The sequence below is a fragment of the Erythrolamprus reginae genome, chromosome 9, assembly GCF_031021105.1.
Source record: "Erythrolamprus reginae isolate rEryReg1 chromosome 9, rEryReg1.hap1, whole genome shotgun sequence".
Classification (NCBI taxonomy): domain Eukaryota; kingdom Metazoa; phylum Chordata; class Lepidosauria; order Squamata; family Dipsadidae; genus Erythrolamprus; species Erythrolamprus reginae.
This window is the reverse complement of record NC_091958.1, coordinates 13,532,293-13,556,740: the sequence shown is the minus strand read 5'-3', so window position 1 is coordinate 13,556,740 and position 24,448 is coordinate 13,532,293. Positions and strand designations below refer to the sequence as shown.

General features: G+C 41.4%; 1 protein-coding gene across 1 annotated transcript in view; it reads right to left on the bottom strand.

Annotated features, from left to right (window-relative positions):
• The window catches only part of CARMIL2 (capping protein regulator and myosin 1 linker 2), a 111,995-nt gene that overhangs the window by 76,513 nt on the left and 11,034 nt on the right, over window positions 1-24,448 (bottom strand). Inside the window, 13 exon segments of the mRNA XM_070760343.1 lie at window positions 1,093-1,170; window positions 6,063-6,172; window positions 8,127-8,213; window positions 9,409-9,503; window positions 11,098-11,186; window positions 11,937-12,012; window positions 13,097-13,170; window positions 14,562-14,632; window positions 15,279-15,339; window positions 15,341-15,371; window positions 16,808-16,929; window positions 20,841-20,900; window positions 22,156-22,206. Coding sequence (XP_070616444.1) covers window positions 1,093-1,170; window positions 6,063-6,172; window positions 8,127-8,213; window positions 9,409-9,503; window positions 11,098-11,186; window positions 11,937-12,012; window positions 13,097-13,170; window positions 14,562-14,632; window positions 15,279-15,339; window positions 15,341-15,371; window positions 16,808-16,929; window positions 20,841-20,900; window positions 22,156-22,206 — 1,005 coding nt within the window.

Sequence of the window (24,448 nt, the reverse complement as noted above, 5' to 3'; positions counted from 1 at the left end):
TACAGTTTCGGAGGCTCGGGTTCGTAAGTGGAAAAAGTAGTTCTTGAGAAGAGGCAAAAAAATCTTGAACACCCGGTTCTTATCTAGAAAAATTTGTAAGTAGAGGTGTTTGCAGGTAGAGGTACCACTGTACACATAACACACAAAACAAAAGCCATTTAAAGACATTGGACATTTGTGTAGCAAATCTGTGTTATGTTTCTTATTGTGCTCACAACCTATTACATAACTATTATGGGCATATTATTATAAACAAGTCATATACGTTGATCTTACTTCTATGTCAAATCCTATGTCTATTTTCCCTTAACCCATCTGTCACCAAGAAATCATTCCAGTTAATAATAATATTACTAAGTATACATTTCTTACTTTTTCCTTTTCTCCAGACAGCAGTAGAACTTGCCTTAACATTCATAACATTCCAAATCTTCCTTATTTTTTTAATTCCAATGTTAATTTATCCATCTCTGCACACACTCTTATTTTTTTCTATTATGTCTCCTTCTGTCGGTACATTTTCATTTTTCCCAATATTGTGCAAATATTATTCTTGCCATGGGTTGTTATGTGCAAAATTGAATATATCTGGCTTTTTTATAGTTTTTCCCATACTATTCCCAATGGCTTTTTTTCCATTTCCCCCCTAAAATTTCTTCTAACCAGTTTCCATTTTTTCCCAGTAGTTCTTTGCTTTTTCACATTGCCACCATAACTGATAATAAGTACCAAATTCTGATTTATACTTCCAACATCTGGCGTTTTTGTCTAACTTTTTGTCTATTTCGGCTAATTGGACGGGTGTTTTTGTCTAACTTTTTGTCTATTTCGGCTAATTGGACGGGCGTCACATGCCACCTATAAAACATTTTGAACCAGTTTTCTTTATATGGTATAGCTAATGTCAATTTTTTTTTATTTCTGTTCCTTATCTGGTTCCCTGTCTTTTTACTACAGGTGCTCATGATTTTATTATGCAGTCATGATGGACTTCAGCAAAATGATGCAAACAACGACAACAACGAAGGACAGAACAGGATGTCACACATTCCAGGAGGATCGGAAATGATGGTTGCTATGGTAGTTACTCACCATATCCAGAGCGCAGTCTGACCCAGAGAGATTGAGATGACCCAAAGCATTTGGCTGACTCAGGAAGGAAAACAAGTCCTGGGAAAAAAGAGACAGAGGAAAGTGGATACAAAGAGAAATTGCTACTGTGCTCTTGTTCAGAACTTCTACTTAGTGCATGACATAGAAACATAGAAGACTGACGGCAGAAAAAGACCTCATGGTCCATCTAGTCTGCCCTTATACTATTTCCTGTATTTTATCTTACAATTAATATATGTTTATCCCAGGCATGTTTAAATTCAGTTACTGTGGATTTACCAACCAAGTCTGCTGGAAGTTTGTTCCAAGGATCTACTACTCTTTCAGTAAAATAATATTTTCTCATGTTGCCTTTGATCTTTCCCCCAACTAACTTCAGATTGTGTCCCCTTGTTCTTGTGTTCACTTTCCTATTAAAAACACTTCCCTCCTGGACCTTATTTAACCCTTTAACATATTTAAATGTTTCGATCATGTCCCCCCTCTTTCCCTTCTGTCCTCCAGACTATACAGATTGAGTTCATTAAGTCTTTCCTGATACGTTTTATGCTTAAGACCTTCCACCATTCTTGTAGCCCGTCTTTGGACCCGTTTAATTATGTCAATATCCTTTTGTAGGCGAGGTCTCCAGAACTGAACACAGTACTCCAAATGTGGTCTCACCAGCGCTCTATATAAGGGGATCACAATCTCCCTCTTCCTGCTTGTTATACCTCTAGCTATGCAGCCAAGCATCCTACTTGCTTTTCCTACCGCCCGTCAACTTGCCAGGCCTGGTGGACCAGTTGTGTCCCTGTCTGGATAAGGAGGCTCTACTCACAGTTGCTCATGCCCTTATCACCTTGAGATTTGACTACTGCAATGCTCTCTACATGGGGCTACCTTTGAAGATTATTCAGAAACTGCAAATTGTGCAAAATGCAGCCGCGCAAGCTGTCATGGGCCTTCCTAGGCATGCCCATGTTTCTCCATCACTCTGCGGACTGCATTGGCTGCTGATTGGTTTCTGGACACAATTCAAAGTAACCCATCCTTGAATACAGCTCATCTGTCTGGAACCCATACCATATCTCGGACATCAACACCCTCGAAAACGTCCAAAGATACTTCACCAGAAGAGCCCTTCAGTCCTCCACTCGAAACAGAATATCCTACGAAAATAGACTAACAATCCTGGATCTAGAAAGCTTAGAACTACGGCGCCTAAAACACGATTTAAGTATTGCCCACAAGATCATATGCTACAACGTCCTGCCTGTCAATGACTACTTCAGCTTCAACTGCAACAACACAAGAGCACACAACAGATTCAAACTTAATATAATTGCTCCAAACTTGACTGTAAAAGATATGACTTCAGCAATCGAGTTGTTAAAGCGTGGAACTCATTACCGGACTCCATAGTATCATCCCCTAACCCCCAATATTTCTCCCTTAGACTATCCACGATTGACCTCTCTAGGTTCCTAAGAGGTCAGTAAGGGGCGTACATAAGTGCACTAGTGTCCCTTTCGTCCCCTGTCCAATTGTATCTTCTTATCTTATATATCATATATCTTTTCTTCCTTTCATATATCTTCTCCTCTATTTTTATATCTTTTCTTCTATCCTTTTCTTTATATATAATACTTCATGTCTATTCTCTTCAATTATGTATTTGGAGTCTTCGAGTCTTCGGAGAAGGGCGGCATACAAATCTAATAAATTATTATTATTATTATTATTATTATTATTATTATTATTATTATTATGATGTATTGGACAAAATAAATAAATAAAATAAAAAAATAAAAAAGTGTTGGTAATGACCTATAAAGCCTTACATGGCATCGGACCAGATTATTTGTGGGACCACCTTCTGCCATAGGAATCCCAGTGGCCGGTTAAGTCCCACAGAGTCAGCCTTCTCCAGGTCCCACAAGTAATGCTATTCTATTCTGTTATTCTATTCTATTCACTAAAATATTCCCCTTTACTTGTAAAGAGTAAACTAAATATGAACTTGATTATGTCACGTAACTCATTGCTCACAGTCACTCACGCCCTCATCATCTCGAGACTTGACTACTGTAACGCTCTCTACATGGGGCTACCTTTGAAAAGTGTTCCGAAACTTCAGATCGTGCAGAATGCAGCTGCGAGAGCAATCATGGGCTTTCATAAATATGCCCATGTCACACCAACACTCTGCAGTCTGCACTGGTTGCCGATCGGTTTCCGGTCACAATTCAAAGTGTTGGTAATGACCTATAAAGCTCTTCATGGCATCGGACCAGAATATCTCCAGGACAGTCTTCTGCCGCACGAATCCCAGTGACTGGTTAGGTCCCACAGACTTGGCCTTCTCCGAGTCCTGTCGACTAAACAATGTCGTTTGGCGGGACCCAGGGAAGAGCCTTCTCTGTGGCGGCCCCGACCCTCTGGAACCAACTCCCCCTGGATATCAGGGTTGCCCCCAGCCTCCTTGCCTTTAGTAAGCTCCTTGAAACCCACCTCTGTCGTCAGGCATGGGGGAATTGAGATATTCCCTTCCCCCTAGGCATATAAAATTTATGCATGGTATGTCTGTTTGTATGATTGGTTTCTTAAATTGGGGTTTTTAAAATTACTTTTTATATTAGATTTGTTATATTTGTCTTTTTTATTCTTTCTTTCTTTCTTTCTTTCTTACTTACTTACTTACTTACTTACTTACTTACTTACTTACTTACTTACTTACTTATTTATTTATTTATTTATTGGATTTGTATGCCGCCCCTCTCCGCAGACTCGGGGCATGACAATAATCCAATACTAAAAACAGTTAAAAACCCATTATATCAAAACCAAGGACACATACAGACATACCATGCATAAAATTGTAAAGGCCTAGGGGGAAAGTGTATCTCAATTCCCCCATGCCTGGCGGCAGAGGTGGGTTTTAAGCAGCTTACGAAAGGCAAGGAGGGTGGGGGCAATTCTAATCTCTGGGGGGAGTTGGTTCCAGAGAGCCGGGGCCACCACAGAGAAGGCTCTTCCCCTGGGTCCCGCCAAGTGACATTGTTCTTACTGGTGTTAGCCGCCCCAAGTCTGCGGAGAGGGGCGGCATACAAATCCAATAAATAAATAAATAAATAAAGTACAGGCTTTCAATCCATTATCTTACCTAGGTCAGCAGCTGGTAGCTGGTGTGGAACAATAGTAAAGCTATCACAGCATTGATCAAAGGACCGATGATCCAAGTTCAGATGAAAAGATAACATTTAAAAATCCATGCCAGTTATATCTCCCACCACAGTTCTATTTAATTAGCAAGGAAATTGTTTCAGGAGTACAAGCCAAATCAGTGAGCCGTGAATGTTACCTCTTTCATTGGGGGAAACTGCAAATATTTTGCTTTATTTACTCTTTCCCCAATTACGTGTCAATTCTGCACGGAGCATTTTGTCAACAATTAGAACGGCTCCTCAGATACTGATAGTCATAAAATCTCTGACGGGTAAAAACTATGTAGTCGCTGAGCTGGTTGCAAAGTTTGCTGAAATCGCCAGAAAATTGAGAGCAATTTCTCTCTTGTGGGATGCAGCTGACTGCAAAGGATATGAGTATGTGAAATGGTTTTATGTTTTGAAATCTACTTTTATTGGTTTGAGAGCAATTGAAGTGAAATGCCTCTGCATTTTAACACTCCTTTCGTATGCTTGAATCGCAAAGCCTTTGGCTATAATCAGATAAAAGTGTGGCGATTATTTAACTACCTCCACAAAGCAAATTTATCTTTTTTTAAATTTATCTTTTCATCACACAGATTTCATTTCTCATTTAATCCTAACTGCAAATAGTCCTCGACTAGCAACAGTTTGCATAGTTACAACGGCACTGAAAAAAAAGAGACATGACCATGTTTCACACATGCATCCCCATGGTCATATAATTTACTGTATTTTTTGGAGTATAAGATATACCTTTTTCCACCCTAAAAGAGGCTGAAAATTCAAGTGTGTCTTATACATTGAATGCAGCTTTTTTCACAGCTTCTTTCCCCCAGCCCTAGCTAGGTGCTAACTGTCTTCCCAGCTCTTATCTTGCAGGGTTTTTCATTGTTACTCTCTGCGAAGAATGTTTTCCAAGCCCTAAGTCTTCGCAGAGTTTTTTCATTGTTCTAACTTGCTCCAAATAAATTTCTTTCCAGCCCTAACCAGGTGCTAACAATGTTCCCAGCTCTTACCCGCTTGCAAGCTCTTTCATTGTTACTCTCTGCTAAGAATGTTTTCCAAGCCCTGGTCTTTGCAGTTTTTTTTCATTGCTCTACTTGCTCAGAATTTTTCTTTCCAGCCTTAACCAGGTGCTAATGGTGTTCCCAGCTCTTACTGGCTTGCAAGCTCTTTCGTTGTTACTCCTTCTGAATAAGGGTTTTTTTAAAACCCTAACCAGGGAACAAAATAATGTGCTGAAACTGACCAGACTAAAGATGCTAGCCAGATTAATATCTGGTAAACAGATTCTTTTCCCTATTTTCCTCCCCAAAAACTAAGTGCGTCTTTATTATTATTGTTTATTATTTATTGGATTTGTATGCCGCTCCTCTCCGTAGACTCGGGGCGGCTAACAACAATGATAAAAATTATAATCCGGTGCATCTTATACTTTGAAAAACATGGCACATTCAGATGCTTGATAACATATTCACATTTATGACGGTTGCAGCATCTCGGGATCCTGTTTTGTGACCTTCTGAAAAGCAAAGCCGATCGGAAAGCCAGATTCACTTAACAACGGTGTTACTAGTTTAAAAATTGCAGTGGTTCGCTCAACAAATGGGGCAAGAAAAGTTCTAAAAGGAAGCAAAGCTTGCTTAACGTGTTTAATAAAACTCACCTGAGAACTAAGATTATCTGTTTCTCTCTGTTCCGAGGAGTGAAGAAGGCAGGGTTATTTTTAAATTGCTCCCAAAAGTCATTCACACTTACATTTCCACCGTCAGCCAACAAACTTCCTGGATTTCCAGAGAGGTCCAGATGGGATAAGCTGGTTCTGAATTGCCCATTGTTGACCAAAGATTGACATAAGGCCATCATCCCTAGCAGGACACAGTCAAAAATATAATTTTAAGAATAATCCAGTGTTGCAGTGTAGCATGCATGTTAGAATAAGAATATATCATATTATATACAGTGGTACCTCATCTTACGAACGCCTCTTCTAACGAACTTTTCAAAATACGAACCCAGTGTTTAAGATTTTTTTGCCTCTTCTTCCGAACTATTTTCACCTTATGAACCCAAGCAGCTGCTGCTGGAATGAAGGGGTTTCTTTTCCCCCCCTTTTTTGAAGAAAGAAAAGGGAGGGGCTGCTTGGAGTAGGAAACATTTTGCAGAGAACAACGTGCTTGCAAAGGAGCTGAAAGGGTGTCTTTTTAAGAAAGAAAAGGGAGGAGGGAGGGGCTGCTTGGAGTAGGAAACATTTTGCAGAGAACAACGTGCTTGCAAAGGAACTGAAAGGGTGTCTTTTTAAGAAAGAAAAGGGAGGAGGGAGGGGCTGCTTGGAGTAGGAAACATTTTGCAGAGAACAACGTGCTTGCAAAGGAGCTGAAAGGGTGTCTTTTTAAGAAAGAAAAGGGAGGAGGGAGGGGCTGCTTGGAGTAGGAAACATTTTGCAGAGAACAACGTGCTTGCAAAGGAGCTGAAAGGGTGTCTTTTTAAGAAAGAAAAGGGAGGAGGGAGGGGCTGCTTGGAGTAGGAAACATTTTGCAGAGAACAACGTGCTTGCAAAGGAACTGAAAGGGTGTCTTTTTAAGAAAGAAAAGGGAGGAGGGAGGGGCAGCTTGGGGGAGGAAATTTTTTGCAGAGAACAGCGTGCTTGCAAAAGAACTGAAAGGGTGTCTTTTTAAGAAAGAAAAGGGAGGAATGAGGGGCAGCTTGGGGGAGGAAATATTTTGCAGAGAACAATGTGCTTGCAAAGGAACTGAAAGGGTGTCTTTTGAAGAAAGAAAAGGGAGGGGCGCCCCCCCTGCCTTTCTTCCTTCCCACTCACCCTTTAGCCTAGCCTTGCTTCTTCCACCCGCCCCCTTTAGCTGCTCCTCCCTGCCCTCTGTTCGCCTCCCTTCTAAAGTTTGGGATTTTCCTGAAGGATTTGCACGCATTATTTGCTTTTACATTGATTCCTATGGGAAACATTGTTTCGTCTTACGAACTTTTTACCTTACGAACCTCCTCCTGGAACCAATTAAGTTCGTATGATGAGGTACCACTGTATATCTGGACCTCTAGCATAAAATGCTCTGCTTACCCTGATTCTATTACAGCCAGTATAGGACAGAATTAACTTGCTTAGTCTGTATTTCTGGTGAAATTTGCAACAGGAAGACAACTGACCATAAAAGGGTTCAATAAACATCTCACTGATAAACAAGTATACATCACTCCAAACAGGACGTTATACGATCAAAGGGGGAAATTTACATTGCCTGAAGCAAAACAGGATAAAAGACTTTGACCACGGTAAACAGGAGATTGGCTGTGATAAAGCAGAAGGCTTCAGAGAAATTAGGTGTGAGAAACATTTGCTCAAAGGAAATTATTCAAGGGAATTGGTTTGTGATATCTGGGGAAAGGAAGGACTCAAAGATATGTCATGTTTGAAATTATGTTATTGGATGTTTGTATATCACTTGACATGTATGTGTAATTATCCCCATCTGCTTATGCTCCCAAATAAAAAGGGGTACATAGCTAAATACTGTGTCACATCACCCAGAGAGAAAATGTGTCCAAGTCTTCTTTCTAGGATTAGCGTTCGTGAGTGACCCCTCTTGGCTGGGTTGCTCTTAGTCCCTCTGAAGACATTGTCTTGATCAGGGACTTTGCAGCATCTCAGCCCAGGGCAGAGAAATTCTCCCGGGCTCATTCATTTACATGAAAAGAGAACTTCTTTCAGAATGTCTTTTCAAAGAAATAATTTTAGAGAAAAATTTGGGGAAGGAATGTGCACAATGTCACATTTAGACATAAGCTGAACAAGCAACCGGGATTTACCTTTCTGAGTCACTGAAGTTCTTGCAAAGTTCAAGGCTTGGAAACCCTTGTTCCTTTGCTCAAAGGTCTGGCTTAGAGCAATTATACCTGTAGGCAGAGAAAGTCAACCATAGACAAGTCAAAGAGATGGTGCGATCCACCATTTATACCACTAGTTGTTGTTGTTGTTGTTGTTATTGTTGTTGTTGTTGTTGTTGTTGTTGTTATTATTATTATTATTATTATTATTATTATTATTATTATTAATTGGATTTGTATGCCGCCCCTCTCCGTAGATTCGGGGCGGCTTACAACTGTAATAAAAAACATCATATACTGTAAATCCAATACTAAAACAACTAAAAACCCTTATTGCAAAAACCAAACATCCCTACAAACAAACATAACATGCATAAATTGTAAAGGCCTAGGGGGAAAGAATATCTGTTCCCCCATGCCTGACGGCAGAGGTGGGTTTTAAGGAGCTTACGAAAGGCAAGGAGGGTGGGGGCAATTCTAATCTACGAGGGGAGTTGGTTCCAGAGGGCCGGGGCCGCCACAGAGAAGGCTTTTCCCCTGGGCCCCACCAAATGACATTGTTTTGTTGACGGGACCCGGAGAAGGCCCACTCTGTGGGACCTAACCGGTCGCTGGGATTCATGCTGCAGAAGGCGGTCTCGTAGATACCCTGGTCCGGTGCCATGAAGGGCTTTATAGGTAATGACCAACACTTTGAATTGTGCCCGGAAACTGATCGGCAACCAATCCAGACTGCGGACTGTTGGTGTTACATGGGCATTTTTGGGAAAGCCCATGATAGCTTTCGCAGCTGCATTCTGCACGATCTGAAGTTTCCGAACACTTTTCAAAGGTAGCCCCATGTAGTAATCCTGTTATACTGCATCACAGATGTCTATTGCGAAGGATTCATCAGAAAATTCATACAGATGCATGCATCCTTCTGAGATTCTGCCATAATCGGCTTAAATTCCCCCTAATAGCTTTCCACGTCTAAATGTGGGTTTGAACCTGGCTCTCCCTAGATTGGATCATCATGTTGACCATAGTACCAACTCTCCACAGGCTCCTCTATGGTGGGCAACCTCCAATGTGTGGAGGAAGATGCCACCATGGCCTGGGCTATATAATCCTGCCAACAAGTTCTGATCCATTTCTATCAAACCATTGTAATCATATGACAGCTGAAAAGCTGAACAGCAGGGATGAATCCAATCAATTTGTATGGCCATATTTTGGGAAATTCTACTTCAAAGCACCCACTAAGATATTGGGAATATCCTACCTCGGTCCTCCAGGAGGTTTTTAGAGAGATTAAGGCTGTTTAATGCAGAGTTGGGATGTTCTTGAAGGACAAGGGCCATTTGCTGAGCAAAGTCACTACAAAAAGAGGGACAAATTCACACAATATACAAGTCTGTGTGCAAATATTTGTAGCTGTCTGGAGTTTGCTCCTTCCTTCAAGGGGCTGTTGTTCTTATCCATGACATATTTTTTCACAATACAACTCAATCACCATGGATGGGGAGATAGTCCTTGGAATTAAATTGTTTGACACCAATCCCAGATTTAATGGGTTTTCCTTTAATTGTGTGTTTCCAAAGTACAGTGGTACCTCTATTTACGAACTTAATTTGTTCCGTGACCAGGTTCTTAAGTAGAAAAGTTTGTAAGAAGAAACATTTTTACCCGTAGGAATCAATGTAAAAGCAAATAATGTATGCAATTGGGGGAAAAACAGGGAGGGTGGAGGCCCTGTTTCCTCCCAGGAGATTCCTACAGAGGCCCTATGGAGGCTTCTCCCTGCCTTTTCCGGCCTTTTTCCTCCCAGGAGATTCCTAGAGAGGCCCCACGGAGGCTTCTCCCTGCTTTTTCCAGCCTGTTTCCTCCCAGGGGATTCCTAGAGAGGCCCCATAGAGGCTTCTCTCTGCCTTTTCCGGCCTATTTCCTCCCAGGAGATTCCTAGTGAGGCCCCACGGAGGCTTCTCTCTGCTTTTTCCAGCCTGTTTCCTCCCAGGAGATTCCTAGAGAGGCCCCACGGATGCTTCTCCCTGCCTTTTCCGGTTACAGTTTTGGAGGCTCGGTTTTATAAATGGAAAATGGTTCTTGAGAAGAGGCAAAAAAATCTTGAACACCTGGTTCTTATCTAGAAAATTTCAAAAGTAGAGGCGTTTGTAGGTAGAGGTACCACTGTATATCAAACATTTATGAAACCCAGCCTGGGTTGAGGAGAAAGAGAGTACAGGAGACCACACGTACAATCATGCATAAAGTATAACTTTGAGGATTAACCCTGACTTCCTTTCCAGCTTTGAAATTGAGAGACAACCTGTAGTTTGGTGTACACACTCAATGGAAAGGTGGAAGAAGAATTTGCGATCTCGAGGAGGTTGAGCAGAATTGTTGACCACAGTCTAGTTGGATAGGACTGATTTCTGATCTGGTTTCTGATTGATGTATAAATGTAACCTAGAAAAACAGCTAAAGTGAACCTGGAACCATGAATGTCCTTCTAAGTTCTTGAGTTTTTCAATGGCGTGGATGGACTGCATTTGTGCACAACGTGAATAACTGAAAATACAGTATTCTGGTTTCTCCCAAATTATAATCTAGCTATGTGTAAAATTAGGTAGTTTTAAAACAAATAAAATTGGTTGAACTATCAAAGGCCATTGGGACTCAGCCAGCATACAAATTTTACTGCTACCATTACTAATAGCACTGATTCATTCTCTTTCATTAAATTGTTTTGTTTTTGTGGGTCAGTGTACTTTTCTTTGGTTATTTTCCAAGATAGTTTACTCGCCTCTGAATAACTGCAGGGTTTCTTCTACAGTTTGCTTTAAATTATTGGATCTCGTAGTCGGCTACTCTAATGCAAACTCAATTGGCAGAAAGCTCCCATGTTTTACTGCAGTTAGAACTGTATTTCTTAAATGTCTAAAAAAGCTGTAGTTCAAGCACCCATGCTTACCATTTTAAGCCACAGTTTTCCAGTTCCAACTCTTTCAAAGTCACCGATTTTCTCAGGGCCAGAAGGATCTCCTCCAAAATAACCTGGTTCTGTTATAAGGAAAATAAAAACCACACAAAGCTAAGAAACCTTCTGTTGTGAGTGTTCCTTCTCCACCTCTGGTAATGATAGATTCTGAAGAGGATGAACCAGGCCCATCTTGGTACCCTGGGCCAGTGGTGTTGCCAGCTGATGCAGAGAGTGAGAGTGAGGGAGAAATAGACCTGGATAAACTTGAAGGACCACCAGGCATGGCAGATATGCCAATCACAGTAGGGTCTGACTTAGAGGAGGAGAAGGACCATGAGCCTTTGCTAGATGCCTGCTTTAGAAGACTAAGAAAAAGACACGAATACCTGTATGGCAAAAGGAAGTAATCTGTAGTTTGTAACTCTAGGGAATGGTTGACCACTTCCTATAGGTATTTAAGGGTGACGTATGGGTAATTCGGAGTGGAGTTCCAATGTTTTGCAATGGAGTCAGTTGATGTTTGAGGTTGCAGCTATGTTATGCTAGTCAACTGTTATTTCTCTGGTACCGACACGGCATACACGCCCTTGCGTCTCGCTGGAGGCAGGCCATAGAATGGGACAGAGATTACGTGGAAAAATAGAGAGTGTAGAAGAAACATCATTCTTTCTTGAGTGTAAGTTTAATTGTGTCCAATAAATAATTGTTAAAGAAAAAAAATGTGCTGCATTACTTTCTGGGCGACCCTCGTATCAGCATGCTAAATTTGATTAGGGTTAGACCTGTTTTGATGTGTATTTTTAAGGCTCTTGGTTGGCTGCTGCACTCACCAGTTTGAAGTCTTTGCAACTTAGCTTTGTAAACCATTGATTAAAGGATAAGCTGGCCACACAAAGGGCGATATCTCTGCAGAAAAATGAAAACAATATACAATGATATTTTCACTACTGGTTGGAAAGAGTTGTAGCTAAGATAGCAGTTCAGGAAGAATCTCATCAAAATACACAGTGAGAACAATTAACCAGTGGAACCACTTGCCTCCTGAAGTGAAGGATGCCCCATCACTGCAGGCTTTTAAGAAGAGGCTGGACAATCAATTGTCTGGAATGGTATAGTACAGTGACGGCAAGCCTATGGCAGGGGTGCCACAGGTGGCACGCGGAGCCATATCTGCCGGCACGCAAGACGTTGCCCTAGCTCAGCTCCAGCACAAATGTGCACACCAGCCAGCTGAGGTTCTGGGAGGACATTTTCCACTTCCAAAGGGCCTTTTTTTGCCCTCCCTATGCTTCAGGGAAGCTTCTGGAGCTTAGGAAGGGTGAAAAACGGGCCACTTGGGCCCACCAGAAGTTGGGAAGTGGACTGTTTCTGGCCTCCAGAGGGCCTCCGGGGAGGCAATTTTCGCCCTCTCCAGGTACTGAATTATGGGTGTGGGCAGTCGCCAGGCGCGATACTATGTGTGCATGCACTTTTGACACCCGATGGAAAAAAAGTTCACCACCACTGGTATAGGGGCCGTGATGGTGAACCTATGGCATGCATTGCCCTATGTCAGCTCCAGCAAGTGCATGATTTGCAGCCTTGCCGAAGACCATTTTCGCCCTCCAGAGGCTTTAGGAGGCTTCCCTGAAGCCTCTGGAGTGCAAAAAATAGCCCAATGGAAAAATCAAAAGTTTAGAAAAAACAGACTTCCGGTTGGCCCATTTGGCTACTTTTTGCCGTCCCCAGGAGTCCAGAGGCTTCAGTGAAGCCTGTGAGCATGCATGGGAGCAGTGCGTATGTTTTATGCCATGCATGTGGGCAGTGTGGAAGTTGTGCACATGCGCGTGGTTAGGGTATTGATGGAGGCACATGCACGCATATACACCCTTAACGTACACGTTAAGGAACTTAACGCTCTTTCGTGATTGCTATCGCACAAACCCCAACCTATAATTTGCACATCCAAGCCCCGTCCACCACCCTCCAGGATTCTTTTATAGAAACTCACGGGCTGGGCAGGTGGTTGAAATCCAAGAGGTTGAATTCTCTGCATCCTCGGGTGTGATAGGTATTATCCACATCCTGGGAGAGGGGGAAGAAAAAAAAACAGTCTCTTATGGTCCATAAGAAAATATTAGACCCTGCAGAAATGGACAGGTTAATATTGAAGATTTTTAAAAAAGAACCCACGGGCTACAAAAATGGTGGAAGGTCTTAAGCACAAAACTTATCAGGAAAGACTTAATGGACTCAATCTGTATAGTCTGGAGCAGTGTTTCCCAACCTTGGCAACTTGAAGATAGTTGGACTTCAACTCCCAGAATTCCCCAGCCAGCGAATGCTGGCTGGGGAATTCTGGGAGTTGAAGTCTAGCTATCTTCAAGTTTGCCAAGGTTGGGAAACAATGGTCTGGAGGACAGAAGGAAAAGGGGGAACATGATCGAAACATTTAAATATGTTAAAGGGTTAAATAAGGTTCGGGAGGGAAGTGTTTTTAATAGGAAAGTGAACACAAGAACAAGGGGGCACAATCTGAGGTTAATTGGGGGAAAGATTAGAAGTAACGTGAGAAATTCCCCAAATATGCCCATGTTACACCAACACTCCGCAGTCTGCATTGGTTGCCGATCAATTTCCGGTCACAATTCAAAGTGTTGGTTGTGACCTATAAAACCCTTCATGGCACCGGACCAGAATATCTCCGGGACTGCCTTCTGCCACACAAATCCCAGCCACCGGTTAGGTCCCACAGAGTTGGCCTTCTCCGGGTCCCGTCGACGAAACAATGTCGGCTGGCGGGACCCAGGGGAAGAGCCTTCTCTGTAGCGGCCCCAACCCTCTGGAACCAGCTCCCCCCGGAGATTAGGACTGCCCCCACCCTCCTTCCCTTTAGTAAACTTCTTAAAACCCATCTCTGCCGTCAGGCATGGGGGAACTGAGACATCTCCCATTGCCTATGTAGTTTTATGTATGGAATGTTTGTGTGTATGTTTTTATATAAGGGTTTTTTTAGGTTTTTAATGTAAAATTGTTATTTTAGACTTAATAGTAGATTTGTCATTGTATACTGTTTTATCACTGCTGTGAGCTGCCCCGAGTCTGCAGAGAGGGGCAGCATACAAATCTAATAAATGAATGAATGAATGAATGAATGAATGAATGAATGAATGAATGAATAAAATATTATTTTACTGAAAGAGTAGTAGATGCTTGGAACAATCTTCCAGCAGACATGGGGAGGATACTGCAAAATCCCCATTCCCTCCCCACTGTGGGGCCGGCCAGAGGTGGTATTTGTTGGTTCTCCAAACTACTGAAAATTTCTGCTACCAGTTCTCCAGAACCCATCAGAACCTGCTGGATTTCACCCCTGCTGTTGACACACCAAAGTTGATGGTCCCTATAAAGCCTGAAGTTCTTTTTATGTTTGCAGCTGAACTAAAAATATTTTTTTTCTTAGCGTTCCACCTTACCCATTGGATTTCCTCTTGGAGAGAAAGGCCACTGTAATCGCAGAGGGCAGCATAGGTCTCTGAGAACCCACCTGTAAGCACAAGGAGATGCTAGATTTTATAGAAGATGGTGATGGGTAGGGGAGAGTTTGAAGAACTTTCACAAAGAGGCATCAAGTGATCTAAAGATAACCCAAAAGACTGTTAAAATAAAAATACAATTTGGTTGTAGCTGATGTAACCTCAAGATCAGTTGGGACAAGGGTAGGCAAAGTTGGCTCTACTATGACATGTTGACTTCAACTCCCAGAATTCCTGAGCTAGCATGTTTTCCCCACTTATAACCATTGCAGCATCCCAATGGTCACGTGATCAACCCAGAAGAACCCTTTGGTTAGCTTCGTAGGTGATTCTGACGTGAATACAGAAAGATCTTTGCTTAAAATGCTTTCCAAAGAGTGGAGTATTGGAAGGAAACCAGTTCCACAACTTAGTAGTATTTCCAAACTCAAAGTCATTTAGATCTTGTGATACACCACGAAATTCTGCTTCAGAAAGTATGTGGAAGTTCTGATTGGACAGTAACAACACAGTTGTACATTCAGTCTAGGGAATAGGCTTTATCGCCACGTTAACCATGCATTTAGATCAACTGTCCTCCAATTGTCCTTTGAACCAACTATTACTTGAAATCTCTCCCCCCCCCCCCCCCATTCATTTCCATATAGTTTCAATTACCGCAAGGACTTTCTTTGCAGGTTTCTCCCAAAGAATCCGTCATCCCTTGAATTCTCGCAAGGCAATCTGGGAGAGGCGTTCTGGAGGAGATCTCTATAATATCAAGAGGGCGATTAAATTAGCATTTAAGAAATAACTTTACTTTTTTTTTAAAAAGCGCCAAATGCCATTTTATTTATTTCTTCCTTTGGAGTTGACTGGATGAGAGGAGCTACTGCTTAAAAACCCCACACACACGTTATTTTTACATTTCTATCTCTTCCCAATGGCTTTGTTATCGGAATATAAATTTTGTATGGAATAATTAAAAAGCCAGCTTGTTTCATCTTGGCCTTAGTCCAAACATCTCAACCAGACTCTTTTGAATAGATGTTTCTAAATAGGAGAGAACCCCATCCTTCCATTCTTCTGAGGTTGGTAAAACGAGGACCCAAAATTGTTGGGGGCGAAATACGGACTCTGTGTAAACCATTTAGAGATGGCTGTAAAACACCATGAAGTGGTTTATAAGTGGTAATGGGCTGCTGCCCCTCACAGGGGGGGGGGGCGACACAGTGGGGGTAGTAAGTTTATGCACTATTTATTGAATACTTTATAGTTGTTTTATTGTCCTTCCTTCTCTAGTACCTTAGTATGAGCATTAATAGAATAGAATAGAATAGAATTCTTTATTGGCCAAGTGTGATTGGACACACAAGGAATTTGTCTTGGTGCATATGCTCTCAGCGTACATAAAATAAAATATACATTTGTCAAGAATCATGTGGTACGACACTTAATGATTGTCATAGGGGTCAAATAAGCAATGAAGAAGCAATATTAATAAAAATCTTAGGATATAAGCAACAAGTTACAGTCATACAGTCAACATGGGAGGAAATGGGTGATAGGAATGATGAGAAAAACTAGTAGAATAGAAGTGCAGATTTAGTATAAAGTCTGACAGTGTTGAGGGAATTATTTGTTTAGTAGAGGGATGGCGTTTTTAAAATAGGAAATAATTAGATAGTATGTTTTTACCCATAAACACTTTAATCATTTTAATCCTTATCTAGAACTGAACTTTTATAGCAATTCAAGAAAATTGAGCTACTTGCCTAATCTGAAACTAGTGGGTTCAGTACAAAACTTTAAAATGTTACTGTGCTCCTCAACAAATAATGCTGTCTCTCATTTGTCCTTTTTGCGGCTATTCAAATAATGTGACTTAATCAACTGAAAAAGAGTCCAAGCACCTATTGGTGGGTTTCTTCCCCTCCCCCCCCCCCAAAAAAAAAAAAGCAACTGGACTTTTCTTGTTTATTTTTTCCTTAAAAACATTTCACTTTTCATCCAAACAGCTTCTTCGCTTCTTTGGAATTCAAAAAGCTTCTTCATCCAAAAACTTCTCATCCAAGAAGTTTCAGAAGAAGTTCTGAAGAAGGAAAAACAGAAAAGAAAAAAGAAAATCCAAGGAAGTCCAGTTGCCTTTTGGCAAAAAGTAACTTTGGGACCTTTTTCCTGGTTTATCATCCCTGAGAACTCCTTACCCAGGCGAGGATCCCGGGAAAACCTTTTTGAGTGAAGTAATCACGTGACTGACTGCTTGTTCCAGATCATCTGACGACAGGAAGTCAAACTCAAAGGAAGAGGCATCTGTTTCTATGACAATCTGGACAGAGGAAAGGAGAAGAAACACAAGAAGCAGGTACATTAGTTCTCGACTTATAAACATTCGTTTTAGTGACCATTTGAAGTCACAACACCACTGAAAATTGTGACTTAATAACAATGACAATGACAATGACAATAACAATAATAAAATAATAATAATAATAATAATAATAATAATAATAATAATAATAATAATAATGAGCAAGCAAAACTACTGTGGGACTTCCGACTTTAGACTGACCGAATTCTGAAGCATAACACACCAGACATTGTGATTGTGGAGAAAAAGAAAGTATGGGTCATCGACATCGCAATCCCAGGAGACAGCAGAATTGAGGAGAAGCAGCTAGAGAAATTAGTGAAATACGAAGATCTAAAAATCGAGCTGCAACGTCTCTGACATAAGCCAGTGAAAGTGGTCCCAGTGGTACTTGGCACGCTAGGTGCAGTGCCAAAGGATCTGAGCGGACATTTGAAAACCATCGGAATTGACAAAATCTCCATCTGTCAATTGCAAAAGGCTGCTTTACTGGGATCGGCAAACATAATTCGCCACTACATCACACAGTCCGAGGTGCTTGGGAAGCGCCCGACTGGTGATAAAATACGAAATCCAGCATAGTGATCTTGTTTGCTGTGTTGTACTGACATAATAATAATAATAACAGCAGATTTGGAAGGGACCTTGGAGGTCTTCTAGTCCAGCCCTCTGCTTAGGCAGGAAACCCTACACCACTTCAGACAGATGGTTATCCAACATCTTCTTTAAAACATCCAGTGTTGGAGCATTTACAACATCTGAAGGCAAGCTGTTCTACTGATTAATTGTTCTGTCAGGAAACTTCTCCCTAGTTCTAAACTACTTTTCTCCTTATTTAATTTCCACCCATTGCTTCTTGTTCTATCCTCAAGTGCTTTGGAGAATAGGTTGACTCCTTCCTCTTTGTGGCAACCCCTGAGATATTGGAAGATTGCTATCAGTCTACTCTGGTCCTTCTTTTCATTAAATTAGCCATGCCCAGTTCTTGCAACCATTCTTCATATGTTTTAGCCTCCAGTCCCCTAATCATCTTTATCGCTCCTCTCTGCACTTTTTCTAGAGTCTCAATATCCTTTTTGCATCGTGGTGACCAAAACTGAATGCAGTATTCCAAGTGTGGCCTTACCAAGGCCTTATGAAGTGATATTAGCACTTCACGTGATCTTGATTCTATCCCTCTGTTCATGCAGCCTAGAACTGTGTTGGATTTTTTGGCAGCTGCTGCACATGGCTGGCTCATATTTAAATGGTTGTCCACAAAGACTCCAAGATCCCTCTCACAATTACAATGTACCACATATACCGTACCTGTGCATTTTGTTTTTCTTGCCTAAATGTAGAACCTTACATTTTTCACCATTGAATTTCATTTTGTTAAATAATGCCCATTGTTCAAGTTTGTCAAGACCAAGACATTAAGCTTAATCGACCATCACTTAACAGTAGGTTGTTTGTAAGGAAATGCCGTCTTCCTTTGCTTGATTTCTTAACAAGGAGCAGAAATATAATTTTATTCTAAAAGGGACCGTTGCCCTTTCACAGCTGGACATTTCCAATTTAAATGAGATTAGACTGACTGTTGAATGTCAGGGCTCTTAAGAGGTCTGGGCATCCTGCCTCCTCTACCTTTTGCTCCACTGCTCAGTTCGACCAATCCTTCCATTTATTTCACCTCTAGTGGCACAAAAATATCCTCAACCTCTAGATGTCTGTGCGTCATTGGTACTCAGAAAGAAACCAAAGATGGGTGAATGACACCGAAGGCGTCGGAAGCTGCCAAGGAGAAGGTTGCAATTTTTTAAAAGGATTGGAGAAGGGCGGCATATACAATGGTACTTCTACTTAAGAACTTAATTCGTTCCATGACCAGGTTCTTAAGTAGAAAGGTTTGTAAGTAGAAGCAATTTTTCCCATAGGAATCAATGTAAAAGCAAAGAATGCATGCAAAACCATTAGGAAAGAAATAAAAGCTGGGAATTTGGGAGGGAGGAAGAGGAGGAGGAAGAAGAGGAGGAGGACAGTTGCTGCTGAAGGAAGAAGGTGAGGTGAGGGGAATCAAAAAAATCCAAAGGCTTAAAAAAAAGAAGAGGAATTCTGAGGCGGTGAGGAGGAGCACGCGCCTCCCATACACTGCGCCAGAGAGAGAAACTCAGGGGGAATGGCAGGAAACTGGCTGCTCTCAAATTTCCCGGGAAATTTTTCCGGGCTCGGGTTCTTAAGTAGAAAATGGTTCTTAAGTAGAGGCAAAAAAATCTTGAACACCCAGTTCTTATCTAGAAAAGTTCTTAAGTAGAGGCGTTCTTAGGCAGAGGTACCAGTGTAAATGTGATTAATAAATAAAATAAAATCTTGTGCCATTGCAAACAAAGATTTGAGGCCTGATTAGTAATGGGTTGCTAGCCGGTACGGGCCACGCTCCGTACCGGTAACAGAAATGGAACTGCATGTGGAGCTCTGCATCGCTGGTGGGTGTGCCTGCGCCCCCAGTGAGATTTTGCTTCTGTGCATGCTCAGGAAATAAAATCTTGCGAGAGGATGTGCACGCGAGATTTCGGCAATTCTTTGCTTCTGCACAAATGTGGAAGCAAAAATATCGCTGAAATCCCACAGAAGCAAAATCTCACTGGGGCGCGGGCACATGCAGTGGTGATGTGTATCGCCACGCACACACATGCACGCACATCGTTCTGGTAGCAGTGGTAAGTAGGAACCCCCGCCTGGGCCTGATGATATGCAAGTTCTTATGCAGTTAGTGCAGGGGTAGGCAAAGTTGGCTCTTTGATGACTTGTGGACTTCAACTCCCAGAATTCCTGAGCTAGCAAGATTGGCTGAGGAATTCTGGGAGTTGAAGTCCACAAGTCATCGAAGAGCCAACTTTGCCTACCCCTGCAGTAGTGGGTCCTAAAACCCTTTACTATCAGTTCGCGTGCATGCTCACACATGCTCTTGATGCTTCAGCGCATTCCAAGCAGATGGACAGAGCTTTCCACCACCAGTACTACTGGTTCTAAGAACTGGACCGAACCAGGAGTAACCTATTGCTGTTCTTATGACAATTTCTTCGCAATATTCACTATGGGAAAGAGTTTCTCCAAGAAGATACCATAAACTCAACCAGCAGAGATGGGAGGAAAGCATATGAGTCATGGTGGTGCAGTGGTTAGTGTGCAGTACTGCAGGCTACTTCTGTTGACTGCTGGCTGCCTGCCGTTTGGCAGTTCGAATCCCATCAGGCTCAAGGTTGACTCAGCCTTCCATCCTTTCAAGGTGGATAAAATGAGGACCCAAATTGTTGGGGGCAATGAGCTGAGTCTGTAAACCCCTTAGAGAGGGCTATAAAAGCACTGCGAAGTATATAAGTGATACAGTGTTCCCTCGATTTTCGCAGGTTCGAACTTCGCAAATAGCCTATGCCACGGTTTTTCAAAAAATATTAATTAAAAAATACTTCGCGTTTTTTTCCTATACCACAGTTTTTTCCACCCAATTACATCATATGTCATCGCCAAACTAATAATTTTTGCAAATAACAAAAAAAATAATTATTGTTAATAAATAATTATGATTATAAATATCAGGATCACTAAGTATCTTATTCAACGGTGAGTACCAGTAATGATGGTGAGTAAATGGTTGTTAAGGGAATGGGAAATGGTAATTTAGGGGTTTAAAGTGTTAAGGGATGGCTTGTGATACTGTCCATAGCCAAAAATGGTGTATTTAGTTCCGCATCTCTACTTCGCGGAAATTTGACTTTCGCGGGCGGTCTCAGAACGCATCCCCCGCGGAAATCGAGGGAACACTGTATTGCTATATTTTATAGAGGAGGAAGCAGATTGCACAGTCCATTCCCTAAAACTCAACTTACCTTTTTAGCTTCTCTCATTTTGATCAACTTCACAGCTAGGAAGCTGAAGCTAAGGTGGACCTGCAAAGAGAAATGTATGACGTTACTTCAAACTTGCTTTTTGCCGTAACAAGCAGCCAGCTAAACCTTTTCAACTCTATTATTCTGCAAACTCGAACAGATTTGCGGTTTAGCTGCGCTCAGCCTGAAAAGTTCAAAATCCAAAATCTGCCTTTGTACCACTGTTCTTTTTAGGTGTGACTCCGCAGGCCGCGCAACTTAGGAGACACTGAGACCACGTGGGATGCAAATTCAGAAAGCAAGTTAAATGCATTTTGCAAGCCCAGCTCAAATCCGGTTTATCACTTGTATGTGTCTCGCAACATTCATCCCAGGATAACAGCAGCGATGGGAAGAGATTAAAATTCATTCTTGCAAATCTTCTGGCTGATGTGATTTGCATTCAAGCAAATACATGTGCAAAATCAAGAATTTAAAAAACAACAACAGCGTGTTTAATTTTGGTCTCCACTTTTTGAGCTAAGTCCCTCTACGGTCCCTTCCAATTCTGATATTCTGCTGAGGGATATTGTATTGGTCACCTAACTAATAATAGAACCAGCACCTGCATTTCTGCAGATGGCTGTGTGGGAAGCCGCCCCACCTCCTAGGAGAATGAAATATTTTGGGAAATATCAAAAAGGCAGATAAAATATTTCCCCTAAGGGGAGAAATTTTAAAAAAATCTTAAGGGAGACAGAAATTCAGAGCTTCATTTTCCCTGCCCCAAGCAACTGAAGAGGCCAGCTTTTAAAAAATGCAAATTTGGCAATTTTGTGTGTATGCTTGCTTTTAATAATGGGGGTTTTAGTGTTTTTTAAATTATTAGATTTGTTCTTACATTGTCTGTGTTATTGTTGTGAGCTACCCCGAGTCTACGGAGAGGGGTGGCATACAAATCTAAATAATAATAATAATAATAATAATAATAATAATAATAATAATAATAATAATCCATTCAGAAAAAAACTGGGTCAAGACAGAAACACAGCTAAGCCACAAAAGATTGACAAAATTAGCTCAAACAAACATATAGGATTTCATCTCTTTTGCCTATAGAGCCAGCTATGACCCTTACATGACCCCAAAGAAATCAGACAACAGCCAATAGATTATTAAAAGACGTGTTCTAGCACAGGAACAGGAAGCTCAAATACAAAGCTGGGAACAGAACCAGATGGATTTTCTTTCCAGCAGCTGCAATGGGGCTAGGCTAAGAAAACAGCACCTGATGGCTAAGTAAATAAGGCTAAGGACAAAATAGGACTCAAGGTACCTTGAGAGGAAGCTTTGCCATCACCACCAATGCTCGCCAAGGCATCAAAACCTATTCAGAAAGAGAGAGAGAGACATTGAAAGACATTGAAAAAGAAGAGAGACCCAAGTAGGTCTCTGTGATTGATAGCAACCAGGACTTGACAGGAAACCTTCTGTGTAATATCCATAAAGGATTTAAGAGTTGTAATAGGTGGTGACAAACACACTGGCAGTGGAGTTGATTACCATATTTTTCGGAGTGTAGGATGCACCTTTTTCGCCCCTAAAAGAGGGTGGAAATGTTGGTTCATCTTATACATCTATGCTATGTATTTTTAAAAAAACTATAGTGTGTTGCATTTATGAAATCAATGACCTGCTACAGAGAAAATTTTTATTTTTATTTTTGCATGCAACAAAAACATTTTGAACTCCTAAAAAAAAAAGCTCAATAAATCACATGCCGGCAGGTGTTGCACATTGGCGGTTGTGATGCATATTTTGAGCGGTAGGAAGCCGCAGCAGGAGGGGGATGAAAGAGCCACCTGTGGCTCCAGAGCTGCAGATTGTATACCCCCGCACTGGACAAACCCAAAATGCCTGTGGAGGAGTGGAGGGCTCTTCTAGTAAAGTATCTCTGGACATTTTTATGTGTTTATGTCCGAAATGCGGGTTCCATACAGATGAGCTGTATTCAAGGATTGGTCTGGTGAAAGTTTTGTATGATCTGGTTACTGGCATGAGATTACCGGAGAAGAAGCTACATAGGATTAGGTTAACAACTCTGATAGGTTCTGATTTTCTTCATTGCCGGTTTGCTCCTGACACACCACCCGGGTGCTATGTCCTACACATTGGGGAAAAGAATCTAAACTCCAAATACGAATGGAATAATCAAATTATCACAGATAACCCCCACTCGGTTAAAGACCTTGGTATACTAATAACAAAAGATTTAAGTGCCAAAGCCCACTGCAACAACATAGCCAAGAAGGCTTCAAGAGTTGTAAACCTAATCCTACGTAGCTTCTGCTCTGGCAATCTCACACTACTTACCAGAGTTTACAAAACTTTCGCCAGACCCATCCTCGAATACAGCTCATCGGTTTTGAACCCATATTGCATCTCAGACATTAACACCCTTGAAAATGTCCAAAGATACTTCACCAGAAGAGCCCTTCACTCCTCCACTCGAAACAGACTACCCTACGAAACTAGACTTACAATCCTGGGTCTAGAAAGCCTAGAACTACGGAGCCTTAAACAAGATCTAAGTATTGCCCACAAGACCATATATTGCAACGTCCTGGCTGTCGGCAACTACTTCAGCTTCAACCACAACAACACAAGAGCACACAACAGATTTAAACTTAATATTAACCGCTCCAAACTTGACTGTAAAAAATATGACTTCAAGTAAACGAGTTCTCGAAGCGTGGAACTCATTACCGGACTCCATAATGTCATCCCCAAACCCCCAACACTTTACCCTTAGATTATCTATGGTTGACCTATCCAGATTCCTAAGAGGTCAGAAAAGGGCGAGTATAAGTGCACTAGAGTGCCTTCCGTCCCGTCCTATTGCTCTCCTATATCTCCTATACCTTTCTTCTATTCCTATATCTCTTCTTCTATTCTTTCATTGATATGTTCTATTACTATATCTTCTTTTCTATTATTTCTTAGATATACAGTGTTCCCTCGGTTTTCGTGGGTTCGAACTTTGCGAAAAGTCTATACTACGGTTTTTCAAAAATATTAATTAAAAAATACTTTTCGGGGTTTTTCCCTATACCATGGTTTTTCTCGCCCGATGACGTCATATGTCATCGCCAAACTTTCGTCCGCCTTTAATAATTATTTTTTAAATAAACTTTAATAAATAAACATGGTGAGCAATAATCTAAATGGTTGCTAAGGAAATGGGAAATTGTAATTTAGGGGTTTAAAGTGTTAAGGGAAGGCTTGTGATACTGTTCATAGCCAAAAATAGTCTATTTACTTCCGCATCTCTACTTCGCGGAAATTCGACTTTCGCGGGCGGTCTCAGAATGCATCCCCTGCGAAAATCGAGGGAACACTGTATTTTACTATGAGTATATCCTCTATAACCTTCATTATATATTTTACTATGTGTATACCCACTAAAACCCTCATTGTGTATTGGACAAAATCAATCAATAAATAAATATAATAAATAAACAGTGCTAAAAAAAGTGTTCGGAAACTTCAGATCGTGCAGAATGCAGCTGCGAGAGCAATCATGGGCTTTCCCAAATATATCCATGTTACACCAACACTCCACAGTCTGC